The 21,859-nt window shown below is 40.1% G+C and overlaps 1 protein-coding gene and 1 long non-coding RNA gene across 7 annotated transcripts in view; one reads left to right on the forward strand and one right to left on the reverse strand.

Annotated features, from left to right (window-relative positions):
* The window catches only part of LOC309341976, a 47,759-nt gene extending 32,085 nt beyond the window's left edge, over window positions 1–15,674 (forward strand). For all 3 annotated transcript variants that reach the window (XR_014156615.1, XR_014156616.1, XR_014156617.1), the window contains 3 exons: window positions 11,744–11,794; window positions 13,745–13,869; window positions 14,960–15,674. This is a non-coding gene — a long non-coding RNA (uncharacterized lncRNA). The remainder of the gene's footprint in view (window positions 1–11,743; window positions 11,795–13,744; window positions 13,870–14,959) is intronic.
* The window catches only part of PRKG1 (protein kinase cGMP-dependent 1), a 652,365-nt gene continuing 639,231 nt past the window's right edge, over window positions 8,726–21,859 (reverse strand). For 2 of the 4 annotated variants that reach the window (XM_081861791.1, XM_081861793.1), the window contains 7 exons: window positions 20,443–20,584; window positions 18,875–19,038; window positions 17,073–17,195; window positions 16,480–16,542; window positions 15,681–15,747; window positions 13,790–13,894; window positions 8,726–11,907 (listed from right to left, as the gene is read on the reverse strand). In XM_081861791.1, the coding sequence (XP_081717917.1) occupies window positions 11,809–11,907; window positions 13,790–13,894; window positions 15,681–15,747; window positions 16,480–16,542; window positions 17,073–17,195; window positions 18,875–19,038; window positions 20,443–20,584 (763 nt within the window). In that variant the 3' untranslated portion in view covers window positions 8,726–11,808. The remainder of the gene's footprint in view (window positions 11,908–13,789; window positions 13,895–15,680; window positions 15,748–16,479; window positions 16,543–17,072; window positions 17,196–18,874; window positions 19,039–20,442; window positions 20,585–21,859) is intronic. The other 2 variants (XM_081861792.1, XM_081861794.1) reach the window with 1 other exon arrangement.

The following is a 21,859-nucleotide window of genomic DNA, read 5'->3' on the forward strand; positions in this document are numbered from 1 at the left end:
TTTACCTTCCCGCTATAAAGCGGTACCTATTTATCTACTTGCACTTAGGGGTGCTTTGGAACTGCTAGGTGGGCAGGAGCTGGGACCGAACGACGGGAGCTCACCCTGCCACGGGGATTTGAACCACCGACCATGCAATTGGCAAGTCCTAGGTGCTGAGGTTTTACCCACAGCACCACCCGCGTCCCTTTAAAAAGTTAATATTATTTTTACTAATATTTAGGGCATTTATAGTCCACCCAAGGAGCCCAGGGCAGTAAACATATACAAGTTAAAAACAAAAAGGAAAGCAAAAACATTCGAAAAACAATTGCAGTTAAAAACATCTAAAAGCCTGTACCTAAACCACCATTCCCAGGATGCTTTAGGGGAGAGACATGGCAATTAAAGTGCTATAAACCTGATGCATTTGTAACATAAATGTGCTTAGAATCCCATATAGAAGAATAATGGATTGTCTCAGGCTTTGACTTGCTTCCTTGCAAGTATCCTGTTAGACCTCCTTTAGACATTCCCTTACATGTAGTTGCTCCTATGCTCATCAGAGAATGTCAGAAGACTTTAATCTGTGAGGATGTATCAGATGTCATGGTTAGTAACTATGCAGGCAATGTAGATCCCAAGGGACTGGCCTTAATTGCAACCGTGATGTCTGAAGAATGAGAAACCAAAACATCTAGGAGGGCTCAAAATCCTTATTAAAAAAGAAAGTCTTTAACTGCCCTCTTAAACCCAAGCAATGAAGGAGCCATATGGACCTCTCAGGAAAGAGAGTTCAAATGTTGTCACCTTATGAATACCTAAGAGATAGTGAGAAGCGCCTCTGTAGAAAATACCAGTTCTTACCCAGGGTGATATAGAGGAAGGTGGCCTTCAAGTAAACCTGGGACTAATCTACACTGGTCAGTTACAGCGTTAAAAACTTGCTATAAAAATGTGGCAGCAGAAGGCGCTGTAGAGCAGCAATCCATTGTCAATGGGAAATTGTATTGAGAGTTATATTACGTGGTTTCTTTATGCATTTTTTCAGATCAGTGTAGATCCAGCCCTGGTCACAAGCCATTTGGACTTTGAGGCATAACACATAATATCTGCTGTGGTGGCTTGGTATAATGGCTGCTACATGTAAAAGAGCCAATGGGTTTTATCACTCACCATGCCCCAAACAATTAAATTGAAATAGGACAAGTGGGCTTGATTTATAACCATTTCTTTTTGGAGAGACAATCCAATATTTCCATTTCCTTTTATTGTGTTGGACAAAGCTCAGCTGTAACGCCATAAATGGGTAACAATAGCACGCAAATAGGTTTGAATAAATTCAGATTAATTTTATACTGCTACTGGCAATTTGAGTACCCCTAAGCATAATAGAGCAGTACTGTTACTTCCCTTGATCTGGGCGCTATGCTTCCGTGGATGAAGCCTAGAATAGCATTTTTTTTGCTGTTGCATCAATCACACTGTTGACTCATGTTAAGCTTGTGGTCCACCAAGACCCCTAAACCTACTGGTATAAACTGTTTTTATTTTGAGTATGAATGAATAAAAATAATTTCCTCCCTTTAATCTGTGCATAAAGGAAGTGGAGTTACATTATAGGACCTTTCCTATACTGTCAAGGTCTCCCATCAATTTCAGTCCTAATTCAGGTCTTAATTTAATGGGACCACAGGCAGGACTTCAAATTGATGGAGGTCGAAGGCAGTTACATTTTATTTGGTCATTCTACTTTCTAATGAGGAAGAGGTGCTATGACACCCCCCTTGAACACCAGTACCCTGAAACTAACACACTTTATAATAAGGACAGCAGGGGAAGCTGATAAACCAGTTACTAAAGCCCCATCCTGGTTTTGTGTCTCTCGAAAATGCCGCCTAGCTGTGAAAATTCTCTTGATAAAATGAAAAGTGACAGAGCAACTGGGATTTAATACCAAAAAAATCGGTCAAAATCGGGTTATATGCTTCCTCAAGTCTATGGAAACCATGCTTTTTAATCCTGTGCTGACTTTAGATCACTTTATGATGAGATGATGTAGTGCATGGCAATTAAGTCTTCTGTAAGAAGCTAATCCATATAGAATTCAACACTATTTGAACGTTGCACGGGTGACCGAAAACCAGTGTTGCTCCCAGTCTCAAGTGGTGGTGTGATGTGGTTTCTTGGAGTTTATTTTTAGGAAAAGCAAAGAAAACCTACCATACGTTTTGAGGAACAAGCATTTATTCGGAGTCTATCACTGAAATTTGTTATTTAGGGAAGCATGCAGCAATTAGGTTTGCTTGCGGCCTGATCCAATGCAAGAGGTAGTTCCCACGGAGCTCACCTGGCCGTACTGTTTGGTACATGTGTATAGGATTGCAGGCATTCTGTGCAGAGTTCGGCATGTTGCCTAAACCCAGGAAATCAATAGATTTTCACACTGTTCTTCTGTGTGCCAATTACAGAATTCCTGATGAGTTGCATAAAATAGCTCTTCCAGATTATATGTCCCCTCCTGACATTGTTGCTGCCTAATCTATAAGGAGAGGATGGTGTATCGCAGTGGCACTGAGACAAATTCATCACTAGGGGGTTCCATCAGGTCTTAATTTCCCCTGCACTGAGTCATGTTGCTTAATTCATTCCGATTCCTTTGAACAGTTTCTCAATATTCCCAGAGAGCACAGGCAATTCATTTTACTGATTTCCTTCACTGAGGATAGATAAAAATATCATTAAACATATCAGCATGAAAATGGTTTTGAAGGCAGAAAGAGGCAAGCAATAAAAAAATCCCCCTCAAGATTGCACCAGTACCCACTTCATCAAAGCAGTACAGATTATAAATGTTAATTTCCCTTAAAAGCTGGGTGTTTATTTCATAAAATACAATCCTTTAATTACAGCTGTGTAATAACTGACCGCCCACAGGCAGCATTGTTGTGGGTAGGATATTGTCAGGTCTTGCAAGGAATTTAGGTAAGGCCAGTAAGTGTGTGGGGATAGAAAACCTTTTCAATATTGCAAACTGCAGCACTCTTTGCGCTTTTTTGGAAGAAAAAGGAAATGGGTATTCTCACCGTTTCTAGAATGGTAATACAGTGGTACCTCAGGTTACATACGCTTCAGGTTACATACGCTTCAGTTACAGACGCCGCTAACCCAGAAATAGTACCTCGGGTTAAGAACTTTGCTTCAGGATGAGAACAGAAATCATGCTCCGGCGGCACGGCGGCAGCGGGAGGCCCCATTAGCTAAAGTGCTTCAGGTTAAGAACGGACCTCTGGAACAAATTAAGTACTTAACCTGAGGTACCACTGTATAAGTGCAGGTAACATGCTGATATTTCTTTTTAACCTGTTGTTAAAATGCTCTGATTTTTTTAGTGGACTGCCCCTTTCCACCCCACCCATCACTTTAAAGTTTTATATTATCCTGTTGGTGCTGCATTCTGTTTATTAATCGCTTATATAACTATGACTGATATAAAAGGGACTGCCTATTTCTGTATAAATGTACCCTCGGGTTAAGAGCAGCCTCTGAGGCTCTGCTCCAGGTCCCAACACTATCTGAAGTAAGTTGGGATGTGGGATGTTTTCTGATGTGGAACTCTGTTCCCTGAACCAACTTATCAATTGGCACCATCTTTATTTTCATTTCAGCACCAGACAATTCTTCTAATGTTAGTTTTTTTTATAAAAATGTTTGTTAATTTAATCTGTTGACTAGTGTGGCTGTCGTGGTTTTACATTTTTAAAGTATTTAAAAATACTTTAAAATATTTACTTAAAAGACCCTGGTTTTTCTATATTTTACTCAAGACTATATAAACAACTGTCCAACAGCTGTGTAGTATTCATAACACTAATGCTTCTTTATAGATTTCATGTCTACTTAATTTTTATTTTATTAATAAAGTAAATCAAAGATAAAGAGCAAAAAGAAGTTACAGCAGGTTGAAAGCAGCATAAAGTCAGACATTATAAATGAATTTTTTGATCCAAAATATTGTAAAACATATCCATTCCCCATAAACCTCTTAGGCTGGCTTGCACGTATTCTTTGGTAATAAGTAATGTCTGAGATAACCAAGCAGAAATCATTTAAGTTCCAGAGGTAAATATCAGAGATATTAGCCTGAACGGATTTCTGGAATATTTCTATGTGAGAACAATTCCAAAATAGGTGTATGTAATCTGCTTTATTGATTAAACAGAGCCAATTAATTATTAAATAAGACAGTAGTAGAGAGGCAGCAACGGAAGTTAACAGACTCTCCAAGTGTCCCTATTTTCCAGGGATTCCAGTCCTGGATTTACATAAACTGTCTTGGTTTCTGATCTGAACCCAGAATATCCCGTTTTTCCTTAGGACGTCCCTATTTTCATCAGAGAAATGTTGGAGAGGAAAAAAGTTATGCAACTCACAAGCCAATGAGATAAGTAACTATACAACCTTTAGAAGACATCCAAAGGCAGCCCTGTATAGGGAAGTTTTTAAATGTTTAAATTTTATTTATTTATTTATTTATTAAACAGGACATCCATATTTTCGTTGGAGAAATGTTGGAGGGTATGAGTTAAGTGGGAGTTAAGTCAGGGTGTGTGCAGAGAGGCATGGGCTCCCTAAAAAAAGGTAAAGGTACCCCTGCCTGTACGGGCCAGTCTTGCCAGACTCTAGGGTTGTGCGCTCATTTCACTCTATAGGCCGGGAGCCAGCGCTGTCCGCAGACACTTCCGGGTCACGTGGCCAGCGTGACAAGCTGCATCCGGCGAGCCAGCGCAGCACACGGAACGCCGTTCACCTTCTCGCTGGTAAGCGGTCCCTATTTATCTACTTGCACCCGAGGGTGCTTTCGAACTGCTAGGTTGGCAGGCGCTGGGACCGAACAACGGGAGCGCACCCCGCCGCGGGGATTCGAACCGCCGACCATGCGATCGGCAAGTCCTAGGCGCTGAGGTTTAACCCGCAGTGCCACCCGCGTCCCCCCTTTTTTTTACAAATATTTTAGGGTAGGCTCCCTAACGCTTTGCAAAAGCAGTTGCCTGTCAATAGGTTTTACATGGTTTCATACCCACACAGGGCTGTGGGTGTGTGAATTTGTGTGTGTATTAATTTCAGGCGTAACTTCTTTACCCTGAAATGAGGAGTAAGGGATATGATTCCACAAAGTTGTGAAAGTACTGAGCGCATGACAATACTGTATGCCATGGGTAGGCAAACTAAGGCCCGGGGGCCGGATCTGGCCCAATCACCTTCTAAATCTGGCCCGCGGACTGTCTTGGAATCAGCATGTTTTTACATGAGTAGAATGTGTCCTTTTATTTAAAATGCATCTCTGGGTTATTTGTGGTGCATAGGAAGTCGTTCATTCCCCCCCCCCCAAAAAAAATATAGTCTGGCCCCCCACAAGGTCTGAGGGACAGTGTACCGGCCCCCTGCTAGAAAAGTTTGTTGACCAGTGCTGTATGCTGTCTTTCCTTCAGCTAGTATTCAGTGTTGAAATAATTGACAGCTTAACAACTGTTTAAAATGCAATTCGAAACACATCAGAAGGTAGAAATATGAACAAGGCAAAAATATTCAAAAGTAATTTTTTTTTATTTCAACTCTATAAAGTATACAACAGGCACTCGGCAATTACAGCTGCAGGGAAAATACAAAGCAAAACAAAAGCAGTTAAGTTTATGATAAAAAGTTTTTGTTTTCGTTTTAGTCTACATCAAAAGAGTGCAACTGGTCAAAGACCATTTGATGAAAGTGTATTTTTGGACAAACAAAACTAAATCCTCCTCTTTCATGTAGAACCCTCAGTAAGAAGAAAACCAAAGGAAAAATAGCCATTGAGATTATAAAGGAAGCCACCAGTGTAAAAACAGCATACATTGGAATAAGTACGGTAGTAGGCAACGCTGAATCAATTTCCCTTTGCTATTAAAGCCTGAAACATCAATGTCTCAGTGCTGTGGTCTGTTTATGGAGTGGACTGTTCACAGAGGAAGAGGACAAATAACACACTTTCAGTGTTTAGCTTTCTAGGTGTACTACTGAGAGTTTGTCTCAGAAACATTTGCATATACAAGGAAACTCATAGAAAGCACTGGTCCTGTTTTGTTCAGTGGTGCAACAAGATTCACTCCTTCTGCAGTCATTGGTTTCACAATGGAAAGAATACAGTATGTTTTTTTTGTTTGGTGTAAATTTGACAGTCAGTTTGCTAATCATTGGTCTGATCGGAATATTTTTGCAATGGAGCCTATTATAAAATGTGATATGTTAGAACTTTTACTGCACTACAGTTTTAAAATTTGCACAGCTTAGCAAAACAGGAATACCTGTATACAGACTGATAGTATGTCATATATTAATTTGACCTGCACATACATTTATACATTTCACAGAAATGACGCTGTATCTCATTAACAGATACACAGCTCTGGTACATTTATAACAGAAATAAGAGAACAACTTCATCATTTCTGTAATTCATCAATATTATATAATAAAGGCTTATAAACTGTTAGCCGAAAGAACTGTAAAACGCAGCAAGCTAAAAAGGACAACATTTTGAGGTGTGTTTGTCTTTGTCATGCAGCATAACACCAAATTTGTATTTTTTTTAAATAGGATGCCATGAATTTTAAGGCACTTGCAACAATGCCAAATAACTAGATGATGATCTAAAAACTATGGGACAGATGGACAACGGTACAGTTGACATAAGTTTCAGTAATACTGACAATTATGACATTAATTCAAGTCTACTTTGATCTAAAAACATTACCTTACAAATAAGAAAATGAAAGAATAATGCAATGAAGTTCTAAATAAAAAGCTATATGTGTACCACAAAATATCAACACGAAAAAAATATCTATTTACATAAATATTTGCTTGTGGTCCTATTATTAAATAAGAATTTTCTGTGAATGATGCAGCACTGTAATAATAAGCTAAAGCTTACCTGTACCTTTAGAACCCAGTTCTAGCAAATGTGTCTCCATTATGACAGCAAATTTCTTTTTTATGCGGATACACCATCATTTCATATGTTAAAGGGAAGCAGAGATCCCAAGCACATTTATAGGGAGTAAACTCTACCAAAATGAATGGACCTTACTCATGAGCAAATTGATCTGAGGACTGCAGCCATAAGTAATAAGTAGTCTGCATACAAAATTTCCAAGCAGAACTGCTGGCAAGCTTTCATTCCCAGCCATGTGATTTGGACTTGGGCCATTGGGTGATATTCAGTCAACTTGGGAGTTGACCCATTGAAATTAATGGTCATGACCAACTTAGTTTCACTGATTTCTACTCTGAATAGGATGTAGTTGACTTATTTCCACCCCCCACCGCCCTCACCCTCAAATTGTGTGGTTTTTCCACTCTGGCCTGCAGCTACTAATGATATGTGTTGGAGCTAGGGACTTCTGTAATAGTATGGCCCTGCTTCATGTCCTAGCCAGGCACAGAAAACTCACCATGGGATGGATTCCATTCTTCTATGGGATCTGCATGGAAAGAGGAGCATGTGCACCAGTTGTAAGTTGCAGCACACTGAAATGTAAATGTGTGTGTATATGCTTTTGTATATATATGTGTGAATAAAATGTATTACTTATAAATGCAGGGTTTATTAATACACACACGCTAGCTTAAGATATTTAAAATACATTTGGTGAAGAAGATGCCAGTGAGTCATATGAAAAAATAAATCTGTATTAAGTGCACACCGCACCAATTATATACTATTGAATGCGGCTCAAGGACAAACGGAAGGAATCAAGCCTAATAATTCATACCAAGCTCCCTTTGAAACTTTCCTTGCATAATTATTACTAAATTTGTGTGTGACTACTCTTCAGCTGAATGCTTTTAGTTTAACACATTGTCATTTGAGCTATTTAGAGTGGAAATAGCATGTTCTCGTGTTTATAACCAGGAAAAGTCAATTAATCAGAAAGAACAAGTTTTGCATTTAAGTTCACTCAGCGTAGGAGTATGAATTAAGCTGGAGTTCTGGGAGTGCTTTTTAGAAGTGAGTCCACCTGCAATGTAGAAACAAGGTGACTTTTGACCAAGATGACTAGTCATGTTCTAGCCCTATTGTATAAAATGTCAGGAAATGCTTCGGATAGTGTTCAAATGCTTAAGTTGAGAATTGCATATGTGTTGGATGGTGTATAAAAGTAATTGGCAGATGTAGCAAATGCTGTGCTATACTGGTTTAATGAGCAGCAGAAATGATAAATGATGATGTAAAGCTTTTTGCTGTCTTTTATTGGTTTATACTTTAAAAAGGAGGAGGCTGACTATTAGTTTTAGAAGCCTGAGTGACATGAAATTATGTTCTTCCAGAAAACTGTTGATATATTTACTTATTGGAGAATGATGTATATCTGTTTAGAAAACCTCTGTTCAAGTTGTTGATAGCTACATGAATGTGAAGAATTGTTGGATTAAATTGTAGGATAGCTCTGAAGTGGCCTCTGACAAGGTCTGAGGGACAGTGGACTGGCCCTCTGCTGAAAAAGTTTGCTAACCCCTGGAAAGATTATGGGTCCATCCAGCACTATCTGGGATTATTGCCACAATGGTTAACTAGCTTTTGCATGCTGGGAGGTCTGTGATTACAGCTACCATATGCAGATTCTGTAATTCCTGGTATGCAATAAAGTACCTCCTGTAGACTGATTTTATAGGATTAAATAAAGTAGCAATTTATTTTTGTTTTTACTTCACTTCCTTCTGCTTTACTTACCCATATTTTAATTGCAATATTTTAATATATTTTTATGTCTCGTTTGATAAATTGTAGTAAGCAAACAAATAGCATGCCCCCTTCAGCTTCAGCACAATCCAGTACAGTACTTAGGAAATGGTGATATCTCTGTCTAGCTGCACCTCACTAGCCAAGAAGGCTTCATAGTCCTTGCTGATGCTGGGTTTGGCCAGAACAACTCTAAGCAGCTCATAAGAAGCTGTGTGAGGAAGAGTGTTCAATTGCATCAGTGTAGGGGAAGACTTGTCATGTTATAGTGGTGTAAGTTTTGGAAGCTCTGAAGTAGACTGCAAATGGTGCTGCTGTGTTTGCTTTGTGGTTGGGTCCTAGTGTTCCCACAAATATTCCTATGTACTGGAAGAAGAGTGCTCTTTCCTAAGATCCAGCGCTTATGTTGTTCCTGACCACTAATGCTCATGGTTGTTTTATCACAATCAATCACATGGATGCCGCAACAAATAGTGGGAAGGCATTCCTGCTCCTAAAAAGGGCTTAAATATCTTGGTTATTTCCACCAGTAATGAGGTGGAAATAGGATCACAAGTTTGCTGTAATGTATACCAGTGTCAAACAGGAATGACTCCTGAAAGAGTTATGCTAATGACAAATGTGCAAGTATATAAGGAAGGCCATGGCATCTCTTTTTCACTCCTTAAACCCACATGTTCTCTTCTAATGTATAAGACCAGGAGCCTGGCGGCCTTGAGAAACTGAAAAGGTTGATTGAGCAGCTGCTAATTTTTAAGAAACGAAGATTTTGAGGGCTATTTTGCAGTTTATATTGAGTTAGTAAAAAAACTGCATTGTATCTAAACATTGCAAACTGAAAGCACAATTCTGCTGTGTTTCCTAAGTCATGTAAGTCTTAAAAAATTGCAGTGACGTACATTTAACAGAAAGTGCTGTTGCAAGTTATAACTAACGGCTTTGAATGCATATAAACAAGGGAGGGTTTGAAAATTTACATTAAACAAATTGGGTTGTATCTACACTGAGGCTGCTATCGTATGCATTCTTTTTTTTTTGCATGAAAACAGTGGGATTTACTTCTGAGTAAAGCATGCACTGGGTCGTCCTGTGAGTTAGTTGAACTTAAGTCCCATCTGGAATCAATGAATAAGTCAAGATTTTATAGTAAGTTAAACAAGTTAGTTTTGCCTGAACTTAAGCCCTTTTAATCCCAAAGGAAGTGAAATATTGAAAAGGGCAAATCAAGGAGGAGGGAGGTGTAAGTACAAAAAAGATGGAAGCTAGGAGATACACGGATTAAAAAAAAGAGAGAGGGTTAAGTTAACTCATAAAGAGCAAAACTGGAGATGAAAATTGCTTTTTTGGATTCAGGTTATTGTGAGACTGCAGTGGTGTTACTTTGACGGAAATGAACAAGGGGATGTGTTTATCTTCAGTGGCATTTCATATTATGTGATGGCATCTTAAAAGTGGGTTGTAGGGGTTGTTTTTTATTGAACTAATAAAAACTCTGTTGTATACGTAAGGCTGCATTAGCAGTGAGATTACTTCATCTAAAGGTGCAAGTATATTGGAAGTACATGTTTCCTGGTAGATGTCTTCACCGAGATTGCTATCATTATTCTATGTTTTTATAATCTATTACTGTCAAAAGAGTGACACATATATGTTAGAAAGCTCAAGCCTAGTAAGTATGATTCACCCAAACTGGAACATTTTAAAAACTCATTAATTTCCGTATGCACTCAACTCTCCCTTTGAAATGAATGGGATTTTGAAGTGGCCCATTTCAGCTGCACACATTTCAGCTCCATGCTTTTTAGACTGATTGATATAACTTGTGGTTGTATTACATTTCACGTGGAGAGCGGAATTATTTAATGTTTGCAATAAATAATCAAAATACAGCTAGAAAACAGTGGGACTAAGGATTTGGCAAAAAGCGAAACAAATGATGGCAATGCTATATGAAGGAGCAGCAAAAACGTGTGTGTGTGACTATTATTTTGAGATTTTAGTTGACAATCACATTCTTTGCTACATATTTTCCTGAAAAATGATTGTGGATGTTTGGTTATTTCATGGATTAAAAAATGTACATAGCACCTATATAGTATGCAGTGAGTCTTGCATTTTCCCTCCTTGGGCTCTAAAAGGTAAATGTTATTTTAAGTTCAGTGTAAATTCCTATTGGACCAGTTGGCTGCTATCATTTCCTTTCTAGGACCTTTTGATAAGCACATTTGTCTTTGTTTATAATATAGTTATTATATATATATATAATATGTAAAATGAGTAGTTTTATGAATAATCTTCTACATGCTCTTATGTAGCTGTACCAACAAAATTAAATGTTAGATATACCATGTTCTCAGATACGTGTGAGAACCGACCAACCCATACTTGCTTTAACAGTTCAGTAAAAACTGTAGCAGTTGTGCTTTTGTTATCAGTTTGGGAGGGGAAAAGCACATCAGAACTTAAATATGGAAAAGGGTAACATTCATTCTTGTCATGAATACTGCTTGAAAAGAAAGACAACCTATATAGCACTGCTTTGACATGAACTCCAAGACCAATAGCTTTGTGGTCCTCATTGGTGTAATACGTTGGCCCGCTTTAAGAGGCCCAACACACTCCTTTTGCTATTTTGGGAGTACCCCAGATCCCACACTGTAGATTCTACAGTACTTAACATTTCAGAACAGAATTAGCAATACAATGATATTGCAGCTAGAATTATGTGCATCTTGTTCTATCAACTTTCAAATTACGACTGGAGCGAGTTCATTACAGTGATAGAAAACACATTTAATTACTGGTGAAAAAGGCTTTGCTTCAGGACCACCATGTCAACTGCTATGTTAAGTTCAAACAGAAAACATGTGAAGAGCACTATTGTCATCTAAGCAAGAAGTCCTAATGCCACTGTAGTGTTACTGTAGCAGCATCAATCAAGGCATCATGGTGACCCCGAGCACTAATCCTTCCCAATTCCTTCAGGTCTGCTGGCAGCCATGTCTCAGGAAGCTGTCTTCAGCAAGGCAGAAGCAGGTAAGAGAAATACATTAAAAGTCTATGTCCCATCCTGAGTTGTCATCAGGTGGTGGTTCATCGTTGTCCTCAGGGAAGCTATCAAAATTGCTTGTATCTGTTGGAGATGCAACCTGTCCAGTGGGGAGAAAAACAGACTTTGTACTGTTGATGATGATGATTTATGCCCAAGCTGTTTGGAATCATTGGACAGTTTTCCGATTTCAAAACTATAGCTTCATGCTTGCCAGTGAGAATTCCAAAGAACAGCTTTGGAAAGCTCAATAATTCAGATACTACAGTTTCCATTTACAGTACTGCCATGAGATGTTTTGTTTGTTTAAATTTTCTGAACAAGCATGTCATGGGTTTTGCATTTCTGGTTATATAGTTTGCGATCTGACTAATGTAAATGTTTTTTTACTGGCTGTTGATGGTCACTTGGATGAGAAATTTATCTGCAGCGATGGGATCTGTGATGAATGCTTGGAACAGAGGCGGTGGGGCTGGGGCCATGGGCACAGTTTTTTGGGGGGCAAACCTCTTATGATGCCCTGCCAGCCCATGGGCCTGACAGTACGTCATGAGCTGTTGTGTCCTTTTCACAGTGCCCCCATAGCTGGAGGGTGCTATGAGAAGGACACAAGAGTTCACAGTGCCTGCAAGCCTGGCACTATTTTGCACCCTACCCTGCTGCGTCCTTCTCAGCTGCTCTCAAGCTGGAGGGTGGCTTGAGAAGAATGCAATAGGCATGCTGCACCTTGCCTGACTTGCACCACTTTTGTAAGTTTTGCAAAGCAGTGTTGGGCTTTGCATAGGTGACATGAGTGAGCCCCTTGAAGCAGGACAGGGCTTCCCACTGTGGCACAGCACAGCCCTGTTTAGCTCCATTGGCCGCCCACAATGAACGCTCTGTCACGGTCTTGGAATATTTTGCATGAGAAACAGCAGTTCAGGAGCATTCAGCAGTTTGGAAAAGGCATGAAATGGCATGAGAGAAAGGTGCTGAGTGGGTCAGGGTACAAAAGGAGACTTTGTAAAACCTTCTCAGCCATGAAACTTACTGGGTGACCTTGGGCAATTCACCATCTCTCAGCCTAACCTATCTCACAGGTTTGTTCTGAGAATAAAGTGGACAGGGGGAGAACCATGGCCGCCACCTTGAGCTCCTTGGAGGAAAAGGTGGGGCACAAATGTAGCAATAATCATACCAATTCTATAAGGTACAGATAAAAATAGTACATGCTTTGTTCCTGAAAAGAATTGATTTGTTTATTGAATTATATACAAATGGCTGTTGCAGTAGAAAAACAAGAACCAGTACAATGGCCAGAATAAACACAACGCTAGTAGAACAGACGTAATTAGAAATGGTTGGGCCCAAATAGCAATGGTTAAGCATAGGGCACCACAGATACAAAAATATATGTTTGTATTATAAACATGAAAGCCAGTGATACAGTGGGCTAGTTTGCATGACACAGTAAGCCAGACTATGACTCCATGAATGCTGCAGCCAAGGTTTGTTCTTGATTACAGCTCAAAATTAGTGAGGAGCCTGCTAAACCACAAATCCCAGTTTGGACAACTTGGGAAACAAAGCCTTGACTTAGCTCCTCTCCAGGAGACCGCACATTTGTGTGTTAAAAACTAGTTAAAAAGCTTACAAATTCATAAAGCATTTTATGCATCCTTATAATTCCTTTTTCTATAGGGTCAAGGGGGGGGGGAAAGCCCCTGACCACAGCAGAAGTTGGTGGTGAAGGAAATGTTATTTTATCCTTATAAGTATATTTTGAAAAGAAACAACAGGTGACAGTGTTAAATTTGGAAACATGGAGAGAAGGAAAGAGAGTTTTGAGTTGGCTGAAGGCAAAGCATCTTGGGGTGATGGAGGAGCTCTCTCTCTAGGGATCCATACAGCATAATGGAATTTCTAGGTTTCAAGACTGCCTGTTTGTCTCCACTTAGGTTCTGCTTGGATATTTGGAAATAAAGCAAATAGTACAAAGACACCTTAAGTCTCCAGTGCTCGCTCATCCAAAGGAAACTAAACTCGGAAGCGCTGCCCCTGGAACTTCTGACTGCTTGGGTAAGTGGGGAGAAGGTAACAGTCGGTACCTAAAGATAGAGGGGAACCCACTATTTTCAGAAAACTAAGCTTCATGACTCCTAAATAAATTTCAAGGTTTTGTACATTTAAAAGTGATAAATTCATTCATAATTTGCTGCTTTAATTTGTAATTTACTATTTGTTTTAGGGATTTTCAAAATTGATGGATTGTTTTTCAGTATATCACATGAGTTGCAGACGGGGAAGTGGGTGCTTCAGTTTTCACAGTGAATTCTTAAAACCAGAAAGTTCACTGTATGAATCAAAATCAAAAATTCACTTTTATTCGAACATTGGAAAAACACAATTTGGTTAAGTCATGAAGCTCATGCTTTCAGGATTATACATTGCTTAGCAATATAATATGGGGAAAGGGTTGCTGAGGATCTGAGAATATTTGTTATCTAAACTAAAATATATCAAATTAGATTGTATCCAAAGAAAAACCCTAAAACAACCAGAGCGTTCACCATTCCTCCTTTTGGAAAAATCTGTGGGCTTAAAAGGTGAATGTTTGCAAGTACCGTATTTTTCGCCCTATAGGACGCACTTTTCCCCCTCTAAAAATGAAGGGGAAATGCGTGTGCGTCCTATGGGGCGAATGCAGGCTTTCGCTGAAGCCTGGAGAGCGAGAGGGGTCGGTGCGCACCGACCCCTCTCGCTCTCCAGGCTTCAGGAGAGCCGCAGCGCCAGTCCCACAAGGTCGGGGGACAGCGGGGAGGCGGAATGCCGCCATCCCGCTGTCTCCCGATGTGGTTTGGAGGCTGACGGCGGGGAGACACGCTCTTCTCCTGGCCGCCAGCCCCGCAAGCTCCGGGGACAGCTGGGAGGCGCAGCGCGTCCTCCCGCTGTCCCCGGACCTGGTCTGCAGGCGGGCGGCGGGGAGAAGAGCGCTTCTCCCCGCTGCCGGCTCCTCAAGCGCCTGGGGGGGAAATAATTTTTTCCCCCTTTATTTCCCCCCCAAAAAACTTGGTGCGTCCTATGGGCCGGTGCGTCCTATGGGGCGAAAAATATGGTATATAGTGACTATGGAGAGCTTTCTCCCATTGCTTCATTCCCTGTTGCTACAGTAGGAAGCATGGAGGTACATCCATGAAGTTTGGAGCTCTGGTACAGAAACAGCTGTGCTTCCGTTTAGTCACTTATAAACTACTGTGTTTGGAGGAATCTTTGTATGACTGGTGGAGGGGAAGTGTTTATAACAAAGAAGAGGTACCAAAAGCAAACTATTTTGGACTACTGTACTTTTTGGGTGGGGAGTGGTGGTGGAGTGTGCCATCAGCTTTGACTCTGCTTTATCATTTGGACTAGCATGGAGTTAGTACAGCAGTTGCAGGTGATAGATATATGCCTGACAGCAAAAGCACAGCCTTTAGCACGGGTATAGAATCACAGGAACTTGGCAATTGGGAAGGAAATAAAGGCCATGTTGGAGAGACAGGGGGAAGGAGTAAAGGGCGAAGCACAAGAGACCTAAAGCAAACAAGCAGCTTTACTACAATAAAAAGAAAACAAAATGTCTCTGGAAATACATCTCAGTCCAGGACTCCATCTCTACATATGTGCACAAGCTCTGATGCATCAACGTCAGGGAAAACTCTGCACTCTTAATGCATGCCCCTGACAACAGCATCAGTGAGAAACATGCTTATATAGATAAGCTCCAGTATAGCTGGAGGCCCACAGAGCTTTCAACCAAAGCTGTTTGTTGTTGTAGCAGTGAGTGTCTCCAAAAAATTTCTTAATTCTCATCTAGCATGTATGAACGAATAACAGAATAAATGGTATACTCACACTTGGTATTATAGGAGGTGTCAATGTACCTTTTCTTAAACCTTCCCAGTTAAAGCCTTCAAACCACCTAAAAACAGGGAAATGATACTATAAGGCAAGGAGCAGGATTTGCAGCCCCCCTAAGTCTCCTGAGGGTTGGGGGAACTGTCTACAACTGTATGGGATATGGCATAGAGGGTGGCAGTTGGTAGGGGGAGTGGGTAAATGGGGTGCCTCATTATGCACCACCCACAACCACTTCTGCTAGTGAAAAGTCACACTGCATATATAGCACTATAGGAACAAGAATGGCATTTCTCTATACATGGTAAATGTCAAACAAAATGGGACATATATATACAAAAAGCATGATGTTTGGCACCTCATTGATATGTTGAGTGGGAACTATTCCTGCATTGGTATTTTTTAAAAATATATAAATTATTGTCAATTAAAAACCACCAATATATTAACCAACATTCCACGTATTTGTTTCAATGTAAATAGCTCACAGAGCCAATGACACCCAGTTTTAGGAGCTATAAAGCTCAAGTCCATTGAATTCCCATCAGTGGGAATAGGGACTGCACAAAGAAATATTGGTTGCACCCCAAAAGCCTAGAGGTGGTTTAAATTCAAAACAGATGCCTCATAATAAGCAATGAACTTGTTTCAAGCTTCAAACTAAAAGAAAGCCTAAACACTGCGTATATACTTCTCCTGTTGCCCTTGCTTCTGTCAGAATTTTCTCCCTCCGTTTAGTACTGGGGCAGGACTGTTGCTGATGGTAATAACTTTTCAGCATCTGAAACATACGTACTTGTGCTTTTGAATATCCTTGACACCGTTTTTTAAGTTCCCTAGTCTTTCTGATGGGTTGTCCCTGTAAGAAAAAGAAAAAATAACACCCCAGCACACAACAGAGTGGAATGAAAAAGCTGGGAGGTAATTCCATTCTCTACTGTCCTCTATTTATTTAAACATTCTCTATCCCAGTGTTGTTCTCAATAGTATGCAAGGGAGCTAACAATCAAAACAGTGGACTGTCTACTCCAAGCATGACTCTAAGGCCGTAATCTCAACCATGTCTATTTTACACCCAGGCCTTTGACACCTGAGATGTGTTTCAAGACCCACCCTATTATTGTGAATGTAGTATGCTTTATAACTGCCTTTAATTCAGAACATTAGGTTGTTGCAATCCACCCTGTGACCTGCTGGTGAAGGGCAGGTAAAAGAATTGATAACAACAACAACAACATCTATTCAGAAGTACATCAGGACCAACCCAAATACCAAAACATGCACAAAAATTCTATAGAATACAACCAGCATCAAAATAGCAAGAACTTGTGGTGCTAATTCACATTCCCTTCTTGACAAAACTGCAAATGCAATCTACAAAGTGTTTACCTGCATAGTTTTTTAGTTAGGTTAGCAGCATTTTTGGCAATCTTCTTTGGAAATTCAATCATGTCAATCCCCCTTAGTATGATGTTATAAGTTTTCATGGGGTCTGGGCCTGAGAATGGTGGACTAAAGAAAAGAAAAGAAAAACCCAAGGTTAAAAATCTGTTTTAATATGTCGTCAATGTTATAAGATAAGGCAATAAAAATGTGTTAAACTCAAGAGCATTCATTATATAGCAGTTACGTTCAAGCTGATTTTAGTGCTGTTACTAGATGCTGTACCATCTACGGTAGCATTCCCCATTGTGGTGCCCTGCAGTTGTTTTAGACTACTACTCAATGGCTGGGGTTTATGGAAGCTGTAGTCCAAAACATCTGGAGGGCATCAGGTTGGGAAAGAATGATGTGTAGGCCCTTAAAACCAGCAATACCCATGTTACCAGCAGCAAATACATATTAAGTCCTGCAACTTTAAACACAGGGAAACACACATTTTAATGTGATATGCCTATTTATTTAAACTCTGACAGAATGCAGAATTTTTGTGTTTCTTTGGTGTAAGGTAATACAACTCTTATCATAATTCCTTCTGAGTTGTAATATAGGCATCATGTTGGGAAAATCTGAGAATTATACTCTGAAGAAGTGCATCATTCTAAGAACATTCAAAGGTACTTTAAAATGCATATATTTGAATTGCACAATTCTGAAAACTCTCCTGTAGGGGAGAGATAGAAAAGGGGGTTGGTTCAGAATTCCTATGTGCTTAAAGTTCATGGATAGAAAAAGGAAAGGATAGGGTGCATTAATAACTCCCCAACTAAGTGAAATATTGTCTCACACAGCAATGTTTCCTTTAACTTTTACATTCCACTAGCACAACAGTTTAGCTGAATAATGGCCTTTGGTGTTCTTTAAAAAAATGCCACTAACCATGGCCAAAACATATTTTGGAGGACAATATTTTTCCAGCATGTTTTGTGAATTGTAGCTTGCTAATGCTAAAATAATGAGGACCTAGACCATAGCATCATGAAATTGTTTTGTCCTGCGTGAGTTAAAACTGAACAACTTTTTATGACTATTCTATTATTTCTAGACAACAAGTGATAATTTGTCTGCTTACCAAATTACATAGTTTTCTGAAGTTGTAATATCTGGAAATTACACAAGGTGTGCTATTGTTATTAGAAACGGTTTCAGTACCACATCTTAGCATTCAAAGTGCTTTACGGGAATCCATTGTCCTTTTAAAGCTGGCATCCCCAAACTCAGTCGTCCAGATGTTTTGGGACTACAGCAACCATCATCCCTAGCTAACAGGACCAGTGGTCAGGGATGATGAGAGTTATAGTCCCCAAAATAGCTGGAGGGCCGAGTTTGTGGATGCCTGCTTTAAAGGCTAAGCTGTGGTGCTCCAGATGTTGTTGGACTCCAACTCCCACAATCCCTGACCATGCTTCTGGAAGGCCACAGGTTAGCCACCCACTGTTAAATCATTCCTGACAGATGCTATGCTGCCTCTCTTAGAAGTGTAAAAACAGACCTGTTTTACACGTGTTTGCTGTACAAAAAACAACAAATGGCTCCCAGAAGAACAAGGAATGGAAACCAACCAGAGCAAAATAATAATGAGCAGCCTCAACAATAAGTTTTTAGACCTTTTTTTGGGGGGGGGGGGAGGGCATAATCATTGCATATGCAAGCTCTGAACCTCTAGTGCTCCTAATCAAAGTGACAAAGGCAGAAATATTCTCTAATTTGCTGATCTATTTTTATCAGTAGCTCCAATTCAATGCCCATACCTGCCAGTCAAGAGTTCATACATTAAGATTCCCAGTGACCAGTAGTCTGCTGAAATGTCGTGACCTTTGTTCAGGATGATCTCTGGGGCTACATATTCTGGAGTTCCACAAAAAGTCCATGTTTTCTTTCCAAATCCTATTTTTTTTGCAAAGCCAAAATCGACCTGTGAAAGAAAGTTCACACACCCATCAAGAAAGAAAAAAAATAAAGAGCAATTATGCAGACACAAAGGCTTGAGGAGATGCTCATGCTTTGCTTAGAAAAAAACAGTTCAGAAAGAAATCTTTCATGGGAATATACTCAGAGTGAGAATGTTGATTGCCATCTAGGGCTGTCACAGAAAGCAGAAGTACAGGAAGCTATGTAGGAACATCTTTCAGACTTAAGATTTGTACAAAAACAAAATAAATGAGTTCATAACACTTGTTTAAGACTTCAAGTTTTACAGATGGTCAATAATTTGATCTGTCCATCTGTCAGCCATCATAACTGGCTATTTTATGTAGGAGCTAACCATATGCAGGCAACTCCCATTTTGCTCGCATTCAAAAAGTGTGCAACCATGCACGCATGGGCCATTTCCGAATCGGGAAGAGGGTGGGCTTATTGCACACTCCACCAACACACGCAGTGACCCAGAACGTAACCCCCATGCAAAGCAGGGGTTGCCTGTAAATAAATAACGTAGAGCAGTGTTAAACAGGTTCAGCTGTCCCTAGTTTCAAAATGATTCTATTGGGGTTAAGTTACAAGAGAGTAGATTTTGTCTCAAGCTTCTTAATGGCACTAATGGCCTAGATGGGTGGTGAGCTCTCACTGGAGGTCTTCAAGCAGAGGCTGAGCAGCCATCTGTTAGGAACACTTTAGTTCTGGATTTCTTGCATCAAGCAGGGGAATGAGCCCCCTCCTCCAGCTCTGTGATTCTGTGTGGTTTGTACTTGAACACTTGATGGTTTATAGCATAAAAGGAAAGGCACTCCTATCAGCCTTAACGATTGTCCCATCTGCAGCCATGAAGATCTCTTTCAAGAACAGCATGTAATAAGTCAGGCATGTCTGAGGCCTAATTATTTTTTTATCGATAATAGTGTAGCACAGCACACAAAAACTAGGGGATTGAAATAACGGACTATTCGCAGAAATAACAAAGGTATGGTTTGAAAAAGAGCTGTTATAGATTCAGTGTTTCTTTGGATGAAATGTTGGGGAAGATGTCAAGCTCTTTATCTAGTACTGGAATCATGTGGTATGAACAATAAATTTCCGAGCATAATGCCACAAAGGCTATTTAAAACCAACTGTGAACTTCAACTTCTGCTCGCCTAAGATTCGGAAACAGTGAGATTAATTTGTTTTCATTAGTCCTTTTTACAAACTGATTTGTCCTGGCAGTACAGAGCTGAGTACTGCTGTTCAGCCAGAAGCACTATTTTATGGCTGCTATAAACCCATTGGAGAAGGCATTTTATTATAATGGCGAAGGAGACAGACCCTTAACTACAATGCAGTGAGCATCTCAATGTAATATTTTATTGCTATTTGGAAGACAAACATCATGAGTACTCACCAGTTTGGCATAACCTCGGTGATCTAAAATGAGGTTTTCTGGCTTGAGGTCCCTATAAATGATTCCTTTGGAATGCAGATAGGCAAAAGCTTCTACCACACATGCAGTATAAAATCTGGTTGTAGAATCTTCAAATGAACCTCTGCAACCAGGGATATGGGGTGTGGGAAGTGAGAGGAGAAAGACTGAGAGATCAACAGTGCTTTACATTTATGCTTCACATGAACATATTTGTATTTAAAACATTTCATACGCATTGTTTCTGTAACAAACACATATGTTTGGGGGGTTTTTTAATCTCCATGTTGCAGATAATGAAATACAGTAGCAATTTACCTTAAGGCCACTTGCCACCATGGGCTCCTTCAGGAGCAAGGGCAGGATATAAATTGACATCATCTCATGACAAAGGTTAAAATTGAACTTAGGGCACCCTGGTTCATAGCTCAATGTCTTAGCTATTACACAACACCAGCTCCAGTGTACGAATAAGCAGAGAGGCAAATCGTATCATTTTAAGGACTCTCTCTTCTGATATAAACTAAAACCAGTCAACTTAGCTCATCTCCTGATGCCCAGTGCTATATCCCCCTACCATCTGACATACAGTGAGACAGAGCTCTTCTGGAGCTACTGATACAGAAGTGTGCTGCAGGTGCTGGAGGGTTTGGATGAGAAAAGGAGCAAAAATGCATCCCTTCCCTTCTATACCTGCTAGTTGAGCAGGTAATGGGTACTGGGGCCTCTTGGGGATTTTGAGGATGAACCTGCCCTGTTAATGGTCCTCGTTATGACACAGTGGATGCTGCAGTATAATCTGACTAGTAATTGGGTTCAGAATAAGCCTAGATATCCCCCAGTTTTGTTTGGATGGAGGAGGGGGAAATTGCTGAGCCTGGTTGCTGAGCTTGGTTACAAGTCATACTAGAGAAGGCTTCACCAATCACTAATCTCTCACAAACCACCCTAAACACTCATAAGCCACTTTGTAAATTTTCCTTAGATACCTAAATCCTAGGTGACAAATGCCCCCCTCCTTTACCCTGTAGGGAAGGATCAAAATAGCAGGGACTGGCCAGTTAGAACCACAGAGCATGTCTAATTTGGGACACAAAGAACCTAGAAGCTCCATCATTATGAAGGTAGGCATCAGATTAGTTTTGGTCTGCACTATAAGAAACGTTGTCTTTTGCATGGCTGAAAAGTACTTTGGGGGACATTGCAGTGACATACAGGGCTTTAAGTGTGGAGTAATTGCTTTTATCTCCACTGGCAGCAGTAAACCTTACAAACCGAGAAAGCATCGTTCAACCATTTTTAGCATGTAATGCATACAAAAACAACCTAAAGGACTTGTGGTGTCAGGAAAGCATATTTCATATATTTAATGACTTGACTGCAGCAGCCCCACTGGCTG

This window comes from Podarcis erhardii, assembly GCF_964252035.2.
Source record: "Podarcis erhardii genome assembly, chromosome: 5".
NCBI lineage: Eukaryota > Metazoa > Chordata > Lepidosauria > Squamata > Lacertidae > Podarcis > Podarcis erhardii.